At 37.8% G+C, this 20,209-nt stretch overlaps 2 protein-coding genes across 8 annotated transcripts in view; both read right to left on the bottom strand.

Moving 5' to 3' along the window:
• The window catches only part of LOC137002688 (guanylate-binding protein 1-like), a 123,653-nt gene extending 122,735 nt beyond the window's left edge, over window positions 1–918 (bottom strand). For all 3 annotated transcript variants that reach the window (XM_067362505.1, XM_067362506.1, XM_067362507.1), the window contains exons 1-2: window positions 389–918; window positions 79–275 (exon numbers count right to left, since the gene is read on the bottom strand). In XM_067362505.1, the coding sequence (XP_067218606.1) occupies window positions 79–271 (193 nt within the window). In that variant the 5' untranslated portion in view covers window positions 272–275; window positions 389–918. The remainder of the gene's footprint in view (window positions 1–78; window positions 276–388) is intronic.
• Window positions 403–20,209, bottom strand: part of LOC137002690 (guanylate-binding protein 6-like) — a 33,623-nt gene continuing 13,816 nt past the window's right edge. Inside the window, exons 1-6 of one of the 5 annotated variants that reach the window (XM_067362509.1) lie at window positions 15,694–15,779; window positions 6,329–6,525; window positions 3,485–3,612; window positions 3,173–3,282; window positions 2,868–3,061; window positions 403–585 (exon numbers count right to left, since the gene is read on the bottom strand). In XM_067362509.1, the coding sequence (XP_067218610.1) occupies window positions 527–585; window positions 2,868–3,061; window positions 3,173–3,282; window positions 3,485–3,612; window positions 6,329–6,521 (684 nt within the window). In that variant the 5' untranslated portion in view covers window positions 6,522–6,525; window positions 15,694–15,779 and the 3' untranslated portion in view covers window positions 403–526. Of the gene's footprint in view, window positions 586–2,867; window positions 3,062–3,172; window positions 3,283–3,484; window positions 3,613–6,328; window positions 6,526–6,638; window positions 6,699–11,674; window positions 11,855–15,693; window positions 15,888–15,991; window positions 16,102–16,317; window positions 16,446–20,209 lie in introns of those variants that run through there. The other 4 variants (XM_067362513.1, XM_067362510.1, XM_067362511.1 and 1 more) reach the window with 4 other exon arrangements.

Below are 20,209 nucleotides of genomic sequence, written 5' to 3'. Positions count from 1 at the left end.
ACATATTCATTTACACTGTCCTTGTTATCAGCATGTAACCTTCTGCACATGAGAAAGACTTCCAGAAGATTTTCTCACCGGACTGTTGCCCTGCCAGGCGGTTCATAATATAGGATTTCCCCGTACGGTAGAGTCCCACCACAGACACCACCACCACCGGCTCCTTGATCCCATCCAGAATGTCTTTAGCCTGTTTCTTAACACACAGCTTCCCATTTTCATCATTTTCAATGAGACACACCGGAGCGGACATGGACCCACCACACGCCATGACTCTGCGATAAAAACAACAACAAAGCACAAGAATAAAATAAAAATAAAAACAAAGCCATTTTCGCGATTTCATACGTACACATAAAATATAATAAATAAAGATTAAACCGTATACCTTATTGAAAGTGAGACAGAGCAAAGGATTTCTTGGCACAGAGTGTCCTGGATGATGAGCTCCTTATATGCCCTGATCTTTAATGGGGAATGTTGCTCAACTTGTCTCTACAGAATCCCCCACAGGCGCTCAAGAGTGTTAAGATTGAGTGCAATACATGTCCACGGAAGGGTTTTCACCTTGGGAGAATCCATATCCTCATTGTCATGTTGAAAAAATGCCCAACAATGCAGGGATTGAGGAAATGGTAACAAATCCTGTTTCATGTTTGTGTATTAAATTACAAAGTGGTGTGGGAATTCATGCCAGTTTTGATAAAGCACAACTCCCTCACACCTTCAGCACTCATACATCCCTATAAAAGAGCTTTACTACCACTGAACTTTACTGTGGGAAGCAGGCACTTTTCACTGTTCTCCTCCTCTAGTAACACCATAACATTTTGGATGCATGTTAGATTATTGATTATTGATCTCATGAGAAAAAAAATATTTTGTTTTATTTAGTAACTTTTAGGAGGGTGTACTCATTTTTGCTACACAACATTTTATCACTTTGATTAGAAAATCTTATTTTCCTGAATATTTTTGACATGCTTCTTTGGTAATTGATTAAGCAGACTTCCTGGAAGATTATATCTCTAAAGAACCTGAACATGTCTTCTAAGTAATTGAGTAATTGCTGACTTTCAGAAGTTTCAGAGGGGGTGCATTCATTTATGCTGAGTACTGTATATACTCTATATATTGTGGGTGCTTCTCAAACGGAAGTCTGTGTCCTAGTAAAGCTTCATATCTCGGCTGCCACATCATTATTACATCTCCATTTGAAGGATCCTTGGAAGGCAGCCTTTGTTTTGCATCCTTCATTCAGCTCATTTTGAAGGATGTATCAGGTGTATCCTTCACGTCCTTCAATCACCCACAATCCTTAGTTTGTCTGAGTTCATTTGCGAAATGTAAGAAAAAATAATGTTTTCGGAGATAAAGGCTTACATGTTATCTTTTGTTTTGGTGTAAAAATTAATCACTTCACAATAAACAGCCAATAATGTAAGTCACTGGGAGACCACAGATGGTTATCATTCACTGTATTGCATTAATAGAAAGCCAGTTAATAATGAGATTTTGGTCCTACTTTATATTAAGTGGCCTTAACTACAATGTACTTACATCAAAAAATAAGTACAATGTACTAATTGGGTTCATATTGAATTGCAAAAACTTTTGCTGCTATTGAAGTGGGATACAGGTAAGGTTAGGGAAAGCTTTGGTGGTATGGGTAGGTTTAAGGGTAGGGGTAAGGTGTAAGGGATGGGTCAACAGTGTAATTATAAATGTAATTACAGAAATTAGTCACAGATATAATTACATGCAGGTGTTTTAAAATATAAGTACAATGTAAAAACATGTATGTACACAATAAGTGCATTGTATTAAATGATTAATTTAAATGTAAGTACATAGTAGTTAAGGCCACTTAATATAAAGTGGGACAGAGATTTTTAATACAAAGTATTTTTCCAAAATTAATTTTTAATAGTAGCCTATTTTCGTGCTGTGACTGTGGGGACGGGAACATGTGTGACGTAGCCATGTGCTTTTAATAGACTGTTTCATTCTAGCATTCAATGCTTAGAAGGACACTAGCCTACAAGCCTTTGAAGAACTGGACTAGGAAGGCAATGACTCTGCAGGCAGCTTTTGTGCACAAAGGCACCTTACGAAACTGATTTCAGACAGAAATGAGGCAGCGTAACGGTTTATTGATCTACAGCAAAACAGAGCGATCTTTGGCGAGAACTAAGCAAATATTTATTTAATTTCTCATTTCTTGTTAGAAATGACATCAAAAGTGGAAAACGTTGGTCAAAAACATACATTTAAACAGGATTTTGGGATATCAAAGGCAGCGAAGGATACGTCTATGCTGCCTTCAAAAACTGATCAGATTCAGGAAACAGGAAGTAAAGCTATCTTTGGATTCCTTCCTTCCTTCGAATAGGATCAAGACTTCTATTTGAGAAGCACCCTATATCAATGATTATTCTTTCTCATCCTTGTTCCTGGAGGCACACCAACACATTTTCAAACTCTTCCTAATCACACACACCTGATATAACTAATCAGCTCATAAGTAAAGACTTCAAGACCAGTAATATTTGAGTCAGATTGTGAAGCGATCCAAAGGGTTAGAAAACACTGTATTATTTTATGAGTGCCAATTTAAGCTCAGCCAAAGGAATTAGTTTGGAGATTTTTTGGGGGGAAAACTTGTTTGGAGACAGTCATTATGACTAGTGTGTCACTAGCTGCACACTGTAGCCTTAAGATAATCATTGAATTTACTGTAATATTGTTCTAATTGGTCTAAAATGTTTTTGAAAGGGCAAAAATGGTCTGTGATGGTGTTTTTGTAAGTGTGCCTGTTAGTAAAAGAGTATGTACTGTATGTGTTTAATGCCAACTCTTTTTCTCACCTGTTTTGAGTTTCAATGCACTCTCCAGATACTCGTCTGATGTTATCTGGTCATCCCCCTTTTTCAGTTCCAGAGTGAAGTCACGAACAGCCCAGACAAACGATGGGAAAACACGCATGAAATCTGCCGACTCGTCCTCATCTCGACTCACTTCTGCCTTCACACGAATGTTCTCCGTTAGCTCTGTAACGTAGCTACATTCAGCACTGTTCAGGAAGAATTACACTAATGCTATGAGTGTTTTTAATTTATTACAGTGGATATGCATGTTTATTGTTTGTTTATTGTGCATGTGAGAAGGATACTGCAGCTTTTCCAATGCCGTGTTGTCAATGGTCCCTAAGCTGTTGTACACTAGAGTGCTGCTGAGAAGAACAGCCAGACAGAAGATCCACGTGTCATGTTTCTCATCCCCCTGAAACATTAACAGTCCGTCAGCTACAGAATAAGTGGCCACTTATATACCTTTACTAGCATTCAGACCATTCAGTTTAAAACTGTGTAAAGTCCAAATTATTCTGTGCAGTGAATTTTCTCATTCTCATCTCAAGGTAATGGTAGACTTTGTTGCTATAGAGATAATGTTGCTATGGATGCAGTGTGGTTTTCCTCCTCACCTTGTCGACATCACCAAGTCCCTCTGTGTCCAGCAGCACCAGAGTGTGTCCTTCTTTAGTGGGGTGAGGGACACACCACATCCAGATGCCTTTGGTCTTTGACTCAATAGTGCTGCCGAGAGCAAAGCCTGAGACAATTACAATAACATATAAGGATGTTTGAGATGAAAAACAAATATTTTAAAAAATCTAGTTGCCAGTCCAGAATTCAGTAATATAATATTTGTATTCAAATTGGTTTTTGTTTCATAAAAACATACTATTTTAAAGAAAATGTTTAGATGATATCCTGTTTGTTATGCCATTTCCTGTTTTGTGATTGTCACTAACAACCTCATCAAAGTTTTCTGATTATGAATAATATTTTCTCTATTTCTTGTTCTTGTTAAGAAATGATAATTAAAACAAATTATGAATAAAAATAAAAAATTTTGTCAATTTGACCCTGTTGTGGTCAAGGAACTAGAGCAATTTTGTCATCATTTCTTCATTCAACACATAAGATATTGATTACAACTTCAGCACCATTGGACCGAACCATCAAGAATTTCTCTCAAGACTGCATTATCCAGATGCTCTTCAACAGCTAAGGCAATTGCAAGTATCGTACATTTGAACACTAAACAGCAACTTAGTATTAAGTTGTGAGCCCCTTTGTTAACAAAGGTGATTTATATAGTGAGAAACTGATGGTTCTTTCAGCTTGTTAAATTACTCTTTACTCTTTTCATAGATCCATTCCCCTGTTATGCTATGGTATCTTCACTCCCACTTTCTCATTTCCCCTTTATGTCAGATTTGTGTGTATGTGTTTGTTAGATTAGTTATGTGTTCGTGATTTAGTTAAATAAAATGGTAACACTTTAGAATACTGATCCTTCATTAATGAATAACTACACAGGAACAAATGAGTAATGCATTATTGACACTCTAGTAATTACTATTAACAAGAAACTCTGAATTATGAATTAGTAAGTAATAGTGCTCAGTTGAAGATGGTAGTTCACTATTAGCTAATCAGTAACTACTATTTTTTCATACCTCCTAGAGAACTACTAAGAACTACAAAATACAGGTTCATAATTAACATGAATGATGCATAATGTATAATTAATTTTAAAGTGAAGGTCATGGTAACACTAGTAATGACTGAAGTATCATCAAATCCTTCAGAAGGAATTACTAATTATTTGGATCAGTATTCTAAAGTGAAGACCATGGTAATTACTTAAGTGTTACCAAATACATCAGAAGGAATTACTGTACAAAACTATACAAAAGGTAACACTTTAGTATAGGGAGCACATATTCACTATTAACTACGAATTTTCCCTCAATAAACTCCTAATTTACTGCTTATTAATAATTAGTAAGTTTGTTGTTAAGTTTTGGTATTGGGTAGGATAAAGAATGCAGAATAAGGCATTAATATATGCTTAATAAATATTAACAAACAGCCAATATTCTAGTAATATGCATGCTAATAAAGTAACTAGTTAAAAGACCCTAAAATAAAGTGATACCATACAAAAATGTACAAAAACCTCACAAGTTTACAATGACTCCAGTATTTACTAGAGAGTTATCATGTTTATCACTTTAGAATACTGATCCAAATAATTAGTAATTCCTTCTGAAGGATTTGATGATACTTCAGTCATTACTAGTGTGTTATGACCTTCACTTTGGAATTAATTATACATTATGCATCATTCATGTTAATTATGAACCTGTATAGTAGTTTTTAGTAGTTTTCTGTATGAAAAAACTGTACTTATTAGCTAATGGTGAACTACGACCTTCAACTGAGCACTATTACTTACTAATTCATTAATCAGAGTTTCTTGTTAGTTAATAGTAGTTACTAATGCATTACTCATTTGTTCCTGTGTAGTTATTCATTAATGAAGGATCAGTATTCTAAAGTGTTACCAATAAAACTTTTGTGCACATTTTGAGTTGATTCTGATCTGCTTATAAATCAATGTCAATTTAATGATTATGATCACAGCAACATGCTAAGAAAAAGTTATTTTTCTGTGGCCACAGAAAATATCATTTCTGAAGAGTTGATAGACGACCAATAATGAGTATTCACTGGATGAACATATTAATTGATTGTAATATTAATTAAACTACATGAACTTAACTCAGTTAACCGATCCAAATATTTATAATTATAACGAGTTATAATCAATTATTCATTTTTTCCCCTTTTGAGCTAATTTGCTACACTTTACCAAATTACCAAACTTCAATTTACCAAATTATCTCTGGGATTGAACCATTGAAGGCCTTCAAAATAAAGATACCAAAAGGAAAGTTTGTTAAGAACCAGAATCTAAAAGGATATTAAGATATATGTAATAGCTTCTTGAGTTATAGGCATGCAAACTTGACGCAAAAAAACGTTGCTATTTTTGAACTGTCACCGTTGGCATAATGAAACAAAGTCAACGGATTTTACTAATAGACCTACCAATCTCTGTTTAAAAATAAAATAACGATGCTTCCATCTTTCTAAAGTCATTTTTACACCCTCTAATTTGGCTCCAAATATCAGGTGAAGATTTGGAGCCAAACACATACCCACACCCACCCCCCTACAAAATACTCAAAAATGCATCTGTGATTTCATATATTGGCTTTCATCACCATTTATGTTTGTCTTTCTACAATAAAAACATTAACAAAATCAAAAATCTGGCCCAGGGAATTTTCCGAAATTTGTTTAATTTGACACGGAATGACCCTTTACTGTTTTACACATATTCATTTACACTGTCCTTGTTATCAGCATGTAACCTTCTGCACATGAGAAAGACTTCCAGAAGATTTTCTCACCGGACTGTTGCCCTGCCAGGCGGTTCATAATATAGGATTTCCCCGTACGGTAGAGTCCCACCACAGACACCACCACCACCGGCTCCTTGATCCCATCCAGAATGTCTTTAGCCTGTTTCTTAACACACAGCTTCCCATTTTCATCATTTTCAATGAGACACACCGGAGCGGACATGGACCCACCACACGCCATGACTCTGCGATAAAAACAACAACAAAGCACAAGAATAAAATAAAAATAAAAACAAAGCCATTTTCGCGATTTCATACGTACACATAAAATATAATAAATAAAGATTAAACCGTATACCTTATTGAAAGTGAGACAGAGCAAAGGATTTCTTGGCACAGAGTGTCTTGGATGATGAGCTCCTTATATGCCCTGATCTTTAATGGGGAATGTTGCTCAACTTGTCTCTACAGAATCCCCCACAGGCGCTCAAGAGTGTTAAGATTGAGTGCAATACATGTCCACGGAAGGGTTTTCACCTTGGGAGAATCCATATCCTCATTGTCATGTTGAAAAAATGCCCAACAATGCAGGGATTGAGGAAATGGTAACAAATCCTGTTTCATGTTTGTGTATTAAATTACAAAGTGGTGTGGGAATTCATGCCAGTTTTGATAAAGCACAACTCCCTCACACCTTCAGCACTCATACATCCCTATAAAAGAGCTTTACTACCACTGAACTTTACTGTGGGAAGCAGGCACTTTTCACTGTTCTCCTCCTCTAGTAACACCATGACATTTTGGATGCATGTTAGATTATTGATTATTGATCTCATGAGAAAAAAAATATTTTGTTTTATTTAGTAACTTTTAGGAGGGTGTACTCATTTTTGCTACACAACATTTTATCACTTTGATTAGAAAATCTTATTTTCCTGAATATTTTTGACATGCTTCTTTGGTAATTGATTAAGCAGACTTCCTGGAAGATTATATCTCTAAAGAACCTGAACATGTCTTCTAAGTAATTGAGTAATTGCTGACTTTCAGAAGTTTCAGAGGGGGTGCATTCATTTATGCTGAGTACTGTATATACTCTATATATTGTGGGTGCTTCTCAAACGGAAGTCTGTGTCCTAGTAAAGCTTCATATCTCGGCTGCCACATCATTATTACATCTCCATTTGAAGGATCCTTGGAAGGCAGCCTTTGTTTTGCATCCTTCATTCAGCTCATTTTGAAGGATGTATCAGGTGTATCCTTCACGTCCTTCAATCACCCACAATCCTTAGTTTGTCTGAGTTCATTTGCGAAATGTAAGACAAAAACTTGTTATTGAGATTAAGGCTTACATGTTATCTTTTGTTTTGGTGTAAAAATTAATCACTTCACAATAAACAGCCAATAATGTAAGTCACTGGGAGACCACAGATGGTTATCATTCACTGTATTGCATTAATAGAAAGCCAGTTAATAATGAGATTTTGGTCCTACTTTATATTAAGTGGCCTTAACTACAATGTACTTACATCAAAAAATAAGTACAATGTACTAATTGGGTTCATATTGAATTGCAAAAACTTTTGCTGCTATTGAAGTGGGATACAGGTAAGGTTAGGGAAAGCTTTGGTGGTATGGGTAGGTTTAAGGGTAGGGGTAAGGTGTAAGGGATGGGTCAACAGTGTAATTATAAATGTAATTACAGAAATTAGTCACAGATATAATTACATGCAGGTGTTTTAAAATATAAGTACAATGTAAAAACATGTATGTACACAATAAGTGCATTGTATTAAATGATTAATTTAAATGTAAGTACATAGTAGTTAAGGCCACTTAATATAAAGTGGGACCGAGATTTTTAATACAAAGTATTTTTCCAAAATTAATTTTTAATAGTAGCCTATTTTCGTGCTGTGACTGTGGGGACGGGAACATGTGTGACGTAGCCATGTGCTTTTAATAGACTGTTTCATTCTAGCATTCAATGCTTAGAAGGACACTAGCCTACAAGCCTTTGAAGAACTGGACTAGGAAGGCAATGACTCTGCAGGCAGCTTTTGTGCACAAAGGCACCTTACGAAACTGATTTCAGACAGAAATGAGGCAGCGTAACGGTTTATTGATCTACAGCAAAACAGAGCGATCTTTGGCGAGAACTAAGCAAATATTTATTTACTAATTTCTCATTTCTTGTTAGAAATGACATCAAAAGTGGAAAACGTTGGTCAAAAACATACATTTAAACAGGATTTTGGGATATGAAAGGCAGCGAAGGATACGTCTATGCTGCCTTCAAAAACTGATCAGATTCAGGAAACAGGAAGTAAAGCTATCTTTGGATTCCTTCCTTCCTTCGAATAGGATCAAGACTTCTATTTGAGAAGCACCCTATATCAATGATTATTCTTTCTCATCCTTGTTCCTGGAGACACACCAACACATTTTCAAACTCTTCCTAATCACACACACCTGATATAACTAATCAGCTCATAAGTAAAGACTTCAAGACCAGTAATATATGGGTCAGATTGTGAAGCGATCCAAAGGGTTTTTTTTTTTTTTTTAAACAGCAGAACGCGATACCGTTAATTTCTGAGCTGCACAAACTCGCCCGGCTCCTCCTGTGACTGAATCTGTCAGGATATTCTTTATGAGTCATAACCAGACACGCTCATTAGTGAATAATGATGCTGCAACGAGTGAAAGTTAAAGTATGCATCGCTTGGGTGGGTTCCAGGGTTGCCAGGTTTTCACAACAAAACCCGCCCAACTGATCCTCAAAACTAGCCCAATGGCATTCCCATGGTAAAAATCGTGTTCCGGGTGGTAATATTCGCATTACAGGCGCTAAATATCATTTTATTTTGGGTTGATTCAACCCGCGGACATGAAAAACAACCCGCGGCAACAGTGTAAAAGTAGCCCGAGTTGGCAACACTTCAGTTCGCTCGAGACAAGTTCAAATCATCCGTTTAACTTAACCTGTTAAACACAAATAACCTGATCCCGTTCGCTTTTTTAGTAGCCTACAGGGAAAAGTTCTATATTTTGCATGTAAAAATATTATGTCAATTGCATTCAGTCGTATGGAGCTCATTTATTACAGTAAAAGGCAGACCTCACACCGGGTGGTCTTTCACCGCAGTAAAGATAGTTTGCGGTTTGATATTCAGATTTCTTTTGGCTATAAATACGCAGTGCGCTGTCATAGACATGCAAATAATACCGAATATCGTTCTCCATGATTTGTGAATTAAGGTGACGCTGTCCTTTGGGCTGAAATCAGGGTTTTTTTTTCGTAGTGACTCAATTTTATAATGGCTATAGCTCCAAATGTTGGACACTTAGAGGAATGAAACTGGTGTCATCTTCACCAGCTTGATCTGTGAATTTTTTCACAGCAAAGCTCTTGTCCGTAAACCCCTTGGTAAGACCGCCAGTAAGGAATGTGAAATAAAGGCGTTCTTCATGTTTAACGTCTATTACCAATGAACAGGCAGACTGCTGGAATAAAATAACATTGTTTTAGGTCGAGCTCGATTTGTGAAAACTTTCACAATAGCATTTTATCTCGTGGTCGTGTTTCTCTTTGCTCTGCCCCCCATTTTTTGTATAATATGATATATATATATATATATTATATAAATGACCTTGTACAGATAATGTACATCACTATTCTCATTTTTGAAACTTTCACAGTTCAGTACGGGTCAGCTGACCCATCCCAGGGTCACTAGCATCACTATTCTGATCTGTGAAAACTTTCACAGTTCAGTGCGGGTCAGCTGACCCTTCCCTGGGTCATGTACATAACTTTTCTGATCTGTGAAAACTTTCACAGTTCAGTATGGGTCAGCTGACCCATCCCAGGGTCACTAGCATCACTTTTCTGATCTGTGAAAACTTTCACAGTTCGGTACGGGTCAGCTGACCCATCCCAGGGTCACTAGCATCACTATTCTGATCTGTGAAAACTTTCACAGTTCAGTACGGGTCAGCTGACCCATCCCAGGGTCACTAGCATCACTTTTCTGATCTGTGAAAACTTTCACAGTTCAGTGCGGGTCAGCTGACCCTTCCCTGGGTCATGTACATCACTATTCTGACCTGTGAAAACTTTCACAGTTCAGTATGGGTCAGCTGACCCATCCCAGGGTCACTAGCATCACTTTTCTGATCTGTGAAAACTTTCACAGTTCGGTACGGGTCAGCTGACCCTTCCCTGGGTCACTAGCATCACTATTCTGATCTGTGAAAACTTTCACAGTTCAGTGCGGGTCAGCTGACCCATCCCAGGGTCACTAGCATCACTATTCTGATCTGTGAAAACTTTCACAGTTCGTTACGGGTCAGCTGACCCTTCCCTGGGTCACTAGCATCACTATTCTGATCTGTGAAAACTTTCACAGTTCAGTGCGGGTCAGCTGACCCATCCCAGGGTCACTAGCATCACTATTCTGATCTGTGAAAACTTTCACAGTTCAGTACGGGTCAGCTGACCCATCCCAGGGTCACTAGCATCACTATTCTGATCTGTGAAAACTTTCACAGTTCAGTACGGGTCAGCTGACCCATCCCAGGGTCACTAGCATCACTTTTCTGATCTGTGAAAACTTTCACAGTTCAGTACGGGTCAGCTGACCCATCCCAGGGTCACTAGCATCACTTTTTTGATCTGTGAAAACTTTCACAGTTCAGTACGGGTCAGCTGACCCTTCCCTGGGTCATGTACATCACTATTCTGACCTGTGAAAACTTTCACAGTTCAGTATGGGTCAGCTGACCCATCCCAGGGTCACTAGCATCACTATTCTGATCTGTGAAAACTTTCACAGTTCAGTGCGGGTCAGCTGACCCTTCCCTGGGTCATGTACATAACTTTTCTGATCTGTGAAAACTTTCTCAAAATGTTTCTAAACTTAAAACGCCTGTTTGCGTTTGTATTGCTTTGCTTCTTACACAATTATTTTAAGGATATATCATTTATTTACAATACTGTGGTTATATAGTGGTTTTTAATTATATTTTTTGGGGGGGACAGCACTCAGATAGGGGGGGTCATGTCCCCCCCCTCCCCCCCGCGATTTACGCCCCTGTTGTACGGCAGCATTTGTGCATGAAGGCACATCACGAAATTGATTTCGGACAGACTTCTGAGGCAGTGTAACAGTTTAATGATCTACAGCAATATAGCGCGAGCTTTGGTGAGAACTAAACAAATATTTAATTACTACAGTAGTAGAAATGATATCAAAATTGAAATATGTTGATCAAAATCGCACATTTATACACAAACTGAGCAGCAAACGCAACTTTCGGAAGCCATCTTTATTTTTCTAGCTCAACTGTCACAGAATGGAAAGCACAGGATTGTGGGATATCAAAGGCAGCTAAGGATACATCTATGCTTCCTTCAAAAATCGATCAGATGAAGGTATCTCATGAGACAGGAAGTGAAGCTAACATTGGATTCGGACGTGCCTTGATGCCTTACTACCTTGAAATGTGTCATCAGAAGGCAGCATTTTCCAGTTTTCGGACGCAGCCAACATCATCCTTGTTCATGATCTCCTGTTTTAATGTTACAACAAATTCACAACTTGTTTGACACAAACAATGACAACTTGACTGCTGTTAGATAATCAGATAATCAGCATCAGTTTGTGTCTGAACTTAGCCAACAGTTTTACAGCCTGTTCATTGACACCTGCTCAGAACAAGTAGTCTAGGCCTAGTTATATTTTGCTATCACACGATGACTGACATTTTGTTACATTAAACATTTCTCTCTCCAAATAGTTTTAATAATTTTATTTTGAATTACCATTGTGTATGAAATGTGCTATACAAATAAATTGTCTTGCCTTGCCTATATTCAAAGTCATCTGAAGCCATTCCATAGCTTTTTTTTTTTCTTTCCAAGAATTAGGCTAGAATACTTTTTGCTGCTGAATTATATACTCACCTAGTTTACTTATTTATTGGTCAGCTTATGATTATATATTTTTATTCATTTGTTATTTTATCTATAATGAAGTGGTGTGTTTAGTGCATTCTGGATTGGTTAACAAATCAAAGAGTGACCAGTTCCACAAATACAGACACAGGCTCCCACAAATAAATTAATTCAACAAAAGTAACCTCTTTTGCTACATATTTTTAATGGTTTAAATGTGTACTCTACATGTTTGACCACTTACAAACTCTCATTTTGTGTCACTCTTGCCAAAACTTGAGAGCCCTGCTGCTTTACCAGTCTTGGGAAACTCGAAGGGTCATACAACGCAAAACAATGTTGTGAGTGAGTAATCTGTTAAATGTGCTCGTGCCTGATTTCTGTTATGCGCACATCATTGCTGTTCATACTGGTTAAATGTTACAGGACACCAATAAAAGAATTTATGATGACGTGTAGTAGTGGTTTCCCATTTCTTAGGGGAATATTTTCACCCCTACACATTGCCACTCTGTTTCAATGGGAAGGGCGAAGGGCTATAAAATAGAATTGGGATTACACCTGGTTCTGAAAAATGCCTAAACTTCAGTAACATTTAGTTTATCTACCTAACGAAGTATGCCTGTGTTAATTTAATGTGTTTTAGGGGATTATAATTTGGATGTCCTTAGATAAATGTTGTAAAACTAAAAGACATTTCTTTGTCTTTTTTACAGATGCAGTGATCCAGAGATCTCCTGGAACCACCAGGGGCTAACTTAAGGTCGCTATTAATCAAAAGGTCACTGAGCTACGGACATCCAAAAAGACTCTAAAACTTAAAAAATGAACAGCATGCATCATATACCTGGGGCCTGAACCATGAAGGAAGTTTAACAAAAGTGTTATAGGATGAGTAACTTGTGAAGTTAGTTTGTATAGTTGATAATATTGATAGAGACTTAAACATGTAAGGTTATATCATATTTAAATTTTATTTACAGTTTATTTATATTACATGATCTGTATATATTAATATTCATTGGAACTAAATGCTTAATAACAACTGTTAAACTAAAATTTTGACTAAAATCGCTTGTTTAAAGCCAGACAATTTTATCACCAGTTGAGAGGTTAGCCGTAGGGTGCAAGTTATTATGGTGATGAACACCGCTAAAAGCCAAGTCACTTTCATGGTACCTAAAACCCAGAATTGGGCCAAACTAATCTGAAACTTACCTGGCTAGCCAGTGAATCCAGCTTCATGGTACAGGCCCCTGTTGGTGGATTTTCCTGTTCTGGGCTTGTTTTGTTGAGTGTTTATTAGTTTTCTAATTTGGCACAACTTATTATTATTATTATTTTTTTTAATAATTTAATCTTTTAATAAAGATGTAATGTTTAACTCTTTTACTGTAATCTGTTTTTCCTAACTGCACCGTTTAACATTTAAGGCCATGTGCATTGTAAGCAATATGCTAAACATATGTGAAATTTGTAAATTGAACATTTATACAAAGAAATATGTCATGCACAGTGATATTTATATATGTGACATATATGTATATAAGACTGTTTTATACATACATTTACATATATATTTATATGGGTTAGTTTTATATGTCAATATATTAAATTGTTCCATTTTCGAATAGGTTTCATATATGTTTTCACCATATATGTGGATATATTTTATATATGTAAATGTCATACATGTACATATATTACATTTCCGTATGGGTTACACTAAAAAATACACTCTTTGGGAACTATATGTAGATTTTAGCTTGATAAAAATGTATTTTTTCAAGAGAAGGCAGACTAGGGAATGTTGCGACTGATGTCACTGCCATTACACGATAGGCTGAGAGGTGAGCACGTGATTAAGATAGCCGTTACACTTTCTCCAATGGTAAGAGATACAAACCTTCTGAGGTGGAGCGTTAGCATTAGCCGTTACGCTTTTTTGGCTAAAGTTTGCAGGCTTGCCTTCCAGTAGCTTTGATGTGGATAAAACTGTTTTTTATAGCATTAGCATGCCCCTAATTGGACTGAACCATTGGTTGTTTTGTCTGGGGGAAGGGTGAATAGCAGCTAAATTACTTTTTTACTTTTCTTGTCCTTCTTCATTTTTATAATGGTGTGTTTAAGTACCTATGGGTTAACACTGATAGGTATTTTTGTATTTTGTATTTTTATATGATGTTTCATTTTTTATTTTTTTTTTATTTTATTTTTTTATAATGTATTGTATGTATGGACCCTGTATGTTCATTTGGTACTGTCTGAAGCTAGCCCTTATAAATACTGAGCTATAGAGCTCATCAAGTCAGTCTTGTTTGTTAAAAGCCAAAGGAAGACCCTGTTGCACAAAAAAAGTATTTGGTGTAGCCTTTCTTTGCGCATTGTTTTTGTTTATATTCCAGTAGGCCTATGTGACCTTGTAATTTTTAGTGATGGGCAGATCGAGGCTTCATGAAATACTGAAGCAGTTGAAGCAAATGTGCCATAATGGGTGCTTCTCAATATCCCCCCTCGTCTCCTCGCTCCTCCGTCCTCCATCCTATGACCCGGAAAACAATCGAGCTCAGCCATCTTGAAGGACATCTCAATTCTCTAATTGCACCGTGAGGAGGCGAGGAACGAGGAGTGAGGAGGCTTTCTGAGGAGTTATGAGCGAGGATACACAGGTGCATCCTTTGTGGAAATCTTTCTCCTCGAGTAACCTGACGCACGCATAAATTCTCCTCCCCCTTCTTATCTGTCACAATAATTTAAATGTATGCTTTACTTTTACAGATTAAATAAATTTTATATCTCATATAATTCAACTAGGCATCTTGCTTTATTAATATTTATTATAGTTTTTTTTTAAATAACCAATTTAACAAAATGTGGGTAGATCCCTCATGCGCAGCTGATGACGCTTTGAAGTGACGCTAAAGGGAGCGAGGATTTATCATTTCACTTGATTCAATTCCTCCGTCCTCTCGTCTTTTCCTTGCGTCCTCCCCTGGCATCCTGGAGGGGTGGAGCTAAGACGCGAGGAAAGGAAGCAAGGAAAGGAAACGAGGATGCACAAATAAGAATTGAGAAGCACCCAATGTGTCGAGGCTTCGAAACAATCTGACACCCGTCTCCACGGTGACCTCTAGTGGCCAGAACTGGGTAAATGCAACAAGTTCAGGCCAAACATGCATAAAAACACCTTTTTCAAATCTATCGCACAAGTTTTATTAAAAAGCAAAATCTATCAAATGCAATTAACTAATCATCCAATAAGATTAAATATTGAGTGTCTGTATAATATGTATAATTATGACTGGTGTGCTGCACACTGTAGCTTTAAGACAATTTTATATAGTTAAAATTGGTCTAAATGTTTTTCAACACGACAAAAATGATCTGTGATGGCATTTTGCCTGTCAGTAAAAGAGTATGTACTGTATGTGTTTCATTTTACACTTTTTCTCACCTGGTTTGAGTTTCAATGCACTCTCCAGATATTCATCTGATGTTATTGGTTTATTCCCCTTTTTCAGTTCCAGAGTGAAGTCAAGAACAGCCCAGGCAAACGATGGAAAAACACGCATGAAATCTGCCGACTCGTCCTCATCTCGACTCACTTCTGCCTTCACACGAATGTTCTCCATCAGCTCTGTAATGTAGCTACATTCAGCACTGTTCAGGAAGAATTACACTAATGCTATTTTCTATTTATTACAGTGGATGTCATGTTTATTGTATGTTTATTGTGCATGTGAGAAGGATACTGCAGCTTTTCCAGTGCCGTGTTGTCAATGGTCCCCAAGCTGTTGTACACTAGAGTGCTGCTGAGAAGAACAGCCAGACAGAAGATCCACGTGTCATGTTTCTCATCCCCCTGAAACATCAACAGTCTGTCAGCTACAGAATAAGTGGCCACTTATTTACCTTTACTAGCATAAAGACCATTCAGTTTAAAACAGTGTAAAGTCCAAATTATTCTGTGCAGTGAATTTCCAGATAATGGAAAGTGAAAGCACAAGACAAGGTAATAATAGACTTTGTTGCTATAGAGATAATGTTGCTATGGATGCAGTGTTGTTTTCCTCCTCACCTTGTCGACGTCACCAAGTCCCTCTGTGTCCAGCAGCACCAGAGTGTGTCCTTCTTTAGTGGGGTGAGGGACACACCACATCCAGATGCCTTTGGTCTTTGACTCAATAGTGCTGCCGAGAGCAAAGCCTGAGACAATCACAATGACATAATAAGGTTATCTGAGAAGAAAAACAAATCTTTTAAAAATCAAATTGCCAATCCAGAACTCAAGCAATATAATATTTGTATATTTGTTGTTTATGAACAACAAACTATTTCAAAGAAAATCTTTAGATGTGTGATGCCATTTCCTGTTTTATGACTGTCACAAAATGTTTTCCTGTATGTTGGTAACAATCTGATGTTTTTTTTTTTTTAAATATGAACAATATTTTCTCTATTTCTTGTCCTTGTTAAGAAATTGAAAGAAAACGATGCCAAAAACTACTTACAGTATGGCCACTCAGACGTCTCCTCCTTTTCGGAGCAAGGCACAGAGTTGGCTGGACTCAAGTAGGAAGAAGCAGGTTTTAAAGGGAGGTGATCGATCACATACGCCAGTAGCGTCTGTAATTGATTCCCTCTCGTTGCGAGGGCAACTTTATATCTGCTCTCGCCCCTTCTTTCTCCGCCTCCTGGGTTTTGGTTTCATTTAACATACTCAGGTGCTTCTTTAACAGTCAGGCTGGCAGCTGGGCCTCTGTTAATAATTTTCTAAAGGCCCGCCTATTGGCTTGATAGTGTAAGAGGCTCTTTTAGGCTTTAAAGAACTCTAGATTCCATCCCTCCTTGTTAAAGAAAATGGGAGGATGAGTCATTGGTCTTCTAAATATGTTGACCTTGTGTTGCTGTATAGTTTTTCCTGAGTATGTAATCAGAAAAAATAAGGGGTTTTTGGGCAAACTGAAGTTTGATAAGTTGGCTAGAACGATATATTGTGCAGGCCTCAAAATGGCCACCTCTTAGCCACCTGTTGTTTAGAACAGCTTCTCATCTGCTGTTTGCTAGAGTAGTTTGAGTTAGCACTCGTCACTTCAGTTAGTATCTATGTTTAGGTCGGCCTTAATCGGCTGCCTGACATTTTTTTGCTTGTGTGCTTCGCTTTCTTTCTCTTATCCATGTGATTTGGAGGTGAAGCAGAGGCTTCACTAGGCTTGTGGCCCTGTAAGAAGGCCCGTAGCTTAGCGGCCAGGCTAGAGCTAGTTTAGGTGTGTTATATGTTAACCCTATGTATACTATCTCTTGTCAGGCTGTATAGTTCCTAGTTCTGGCCTCCTTCCGAAGGAGTTGTTAGGCCGTATGCTCATTGTCCCCTTGTTTATGTAGGTGCAATTGGTCAGTTAACAGCTAAGGTTGTAGACTGTTATTAGACTCCTTGGTGCTGTTTTTCTCAGGTGGTAGGCCTTTATCTTTGCGTAGATAAGTTATCAGTGTATGCTAGGCCCCACTTCCTAGAACTTTTCATGCTATGAAAACTGTTTTCCCCTGAGTCAGTTGATTTTCCATTCAAGTTTGAGTTGACGGCGCTAGCTTTTTTAGCCTCCACTTATCCTCTTAGGATGGCATGTGTTTCAAAGCTTTGAGTTCTAGCCTTTTTACCCTACATTTGTTATGTGAGCTTTACCTTAATGCTGCCACAGGTTAGCACACGTTCTCATAATAGTAGGCCTTTGATATTAACCTCTATTTAGAGAGAGTGGTGACTATTATACTCCCCGGTTAGGGTTTATTGTGTGTCACTGAGTGCATCACCTGTTGGATTGCATACTAGTGTTAGAACTGCTTTCGCAGTCTGGTTTCTATTAGCTCCCTTAGGTGATCTTGACAACAGCTATATTGTTTGGAGGTAGGCTCTAATGCTTCTAGCCTCCTTCAAGTTTAGCAGCTTGTGTTTCTCAGGTGCTGTTGTTATGTGATCATAGTTTGCTCATGTGATTTTACACTGCCACAGGTTTGTGCTCATGTCTGTTTGAGGTAGTAGGCCGTGGTAGGTCTCTCTTAAGACCACGTTGGCATTTATTGGTTCCCTGTAGTCACTTTTATTAGGGTACATTGCCTGTTGGAATGTGTAGACTGTAGCTCAGGTTGTAGTTAGCTTCCCGCAACTGTTGCTGGGTTAGAGCTGGTTCCCTGTGAGATGGTTCCCTTATATTCACTAGCTGGCGCCACGTGTCAGTGGTAGGCCCTAATAAGGCCTCCTTTTTAGTTTACATGTTGGCACAGTTTTGTTTATAAGTTCAAACAAGCTGAACGCCACGTGTTGCTGAACTTGAAGGCCCCATAGCTGACATGTTGGTGTGCTTGTGAATTCCAGTACCACCATTGGCCGCGCCCCACCTCTGCTTTGAGTAGGCCTTAGGTAGGCCTCTCGTGGAGTATGGTAGTGGAATATGCATTCCTTTTTTCAGTATGATGGGTGAAAGGTTTCACTGAATGCATGGCCTGATGGTTGGTATGGTCATGGTCGTCACTAGCTGATGCCACGTGTTTACTAGGGTAGGCCCTCTGGCCCTCAAACTCTAGTTGAGCTAAATAGCTACCTAGTATTTAGGTTGGTTCTATTTCTTGCTCCTAGAACCCTAATGGCCACTAGATTAACGGTGTATGTCTCTATGTCAGAGTCTCATTCCCTGGTTCTCAGGGAACTATGGTTACATACGTAACCTGAGACGTTTCCTCAACTTACTGCAAATAAACTTTTGGCTTTCTAACTCTCTTAAAACAAATAAAGATCTAATTTTTTAAATTTGTATGTTTGAAATTGCCTTTCATATTTTAAGATTGATTTATTTTTTTAAGACTGAAAGTGCACGGGCTTAGCCAGTAAAATGATATGAAAATGTTTGTCAGTTTTAATAAAATATAATCGCTGGGACATATAATTGAGCCAAAAACTGAAGAAACACCCATGTTTAGTTTAGTTGTATGAATGGATTTTATTTGACTTAAAAAAAAAAAAACGTTTAGAAATAATTATCTTTTGAAAGAAGTAGCCAATAACACATCATGGTATTTCAAACTTTAATGAAAACTATATACCTGTTCAAATATGGATCAAACTGTACATGTGTGGAAAACAAAAAGTGCTGTAAATAATACTGGCAGCAGGGAGCAGCACAGGGCTGCTTCCTAGAACTGCACATATTATCCAGTTAGTCCACTGCAGAAGAATGACACTACTGTATATGTAACGTGCTTGAAGGCAGGAGTTACAGGTTCAAAGTCATTTAATCTAATAAATCCAATACAGACAGATAGGCAGGCAGTGTAAACACTAAACTATATGGTGACCAGACAAGGAGCAACGTAAATAGTGACACAGAAGATTAACTCAAATGACGAAGGACATACAGCGTAAGCGTTTTGAAGAATGCAGAAAGCGGAAATACTTTCAAGGTGATATTTTGTGTTTATAAAGCATATAGTTGTATTTTTTCCGAAAATGACCAATCGTTTTGCTAGATAAGACCCTTATTCCTCATCTGGTATCGTTTAAAGCCCTTTGAAGCTGCACTGAAACTGTAATTTTGACCTTCAACCGTCTGGAGGCCACTGAAGTCCATTATAAGGAGAATAATCCTGGAATGTTTTCATCAAAAACCTTAATTTCTTTTTGACTGACAAAAGAAAGACATGAACATCTTGGATGATATGGTGCTCCAAGGCCTGTTTGAAGGTCCAGGGGTGTCCAAAGTTGGTCTTGGAGGGCCACTGTTTTGCAGTGTTTAGCTCCAGCTTGCCTCAACAAACCTGCCTGGAAGTTTTTAGTATGCCTAAGACCTTGATTAGTTGGTTCAGGTGTGTTTAATTGGGGTTGGAGCTAAACTCTGCAGGACTGTGGCCCTCCAGGAGCAGGATTGGACAACCCTGGCTTAGAATATCCCTGCGTTCCATTCAGAAGGGCGCATCCC

This window comes from Chanodichthys erythropterus, chromosome 16 (genome assembly GCF_024489055.1).
Source record: "Chanodichthys erythropterus isolate Z2021 chromosome 16, ASM2448905v1, whole genome shotgun sequence".
Taxonomy (NCBI): Eukaryota; Metazoa; Chordata; class Actinopteri; order Cypriniformes; family Xenocyprididae; genus Chanodichthys; species Chanodichthys erythropterus.
Note: the sequence above shows the minus strand (reverse complement) of the source record. Positions and strands in the feature narration are given on the sequence as shown.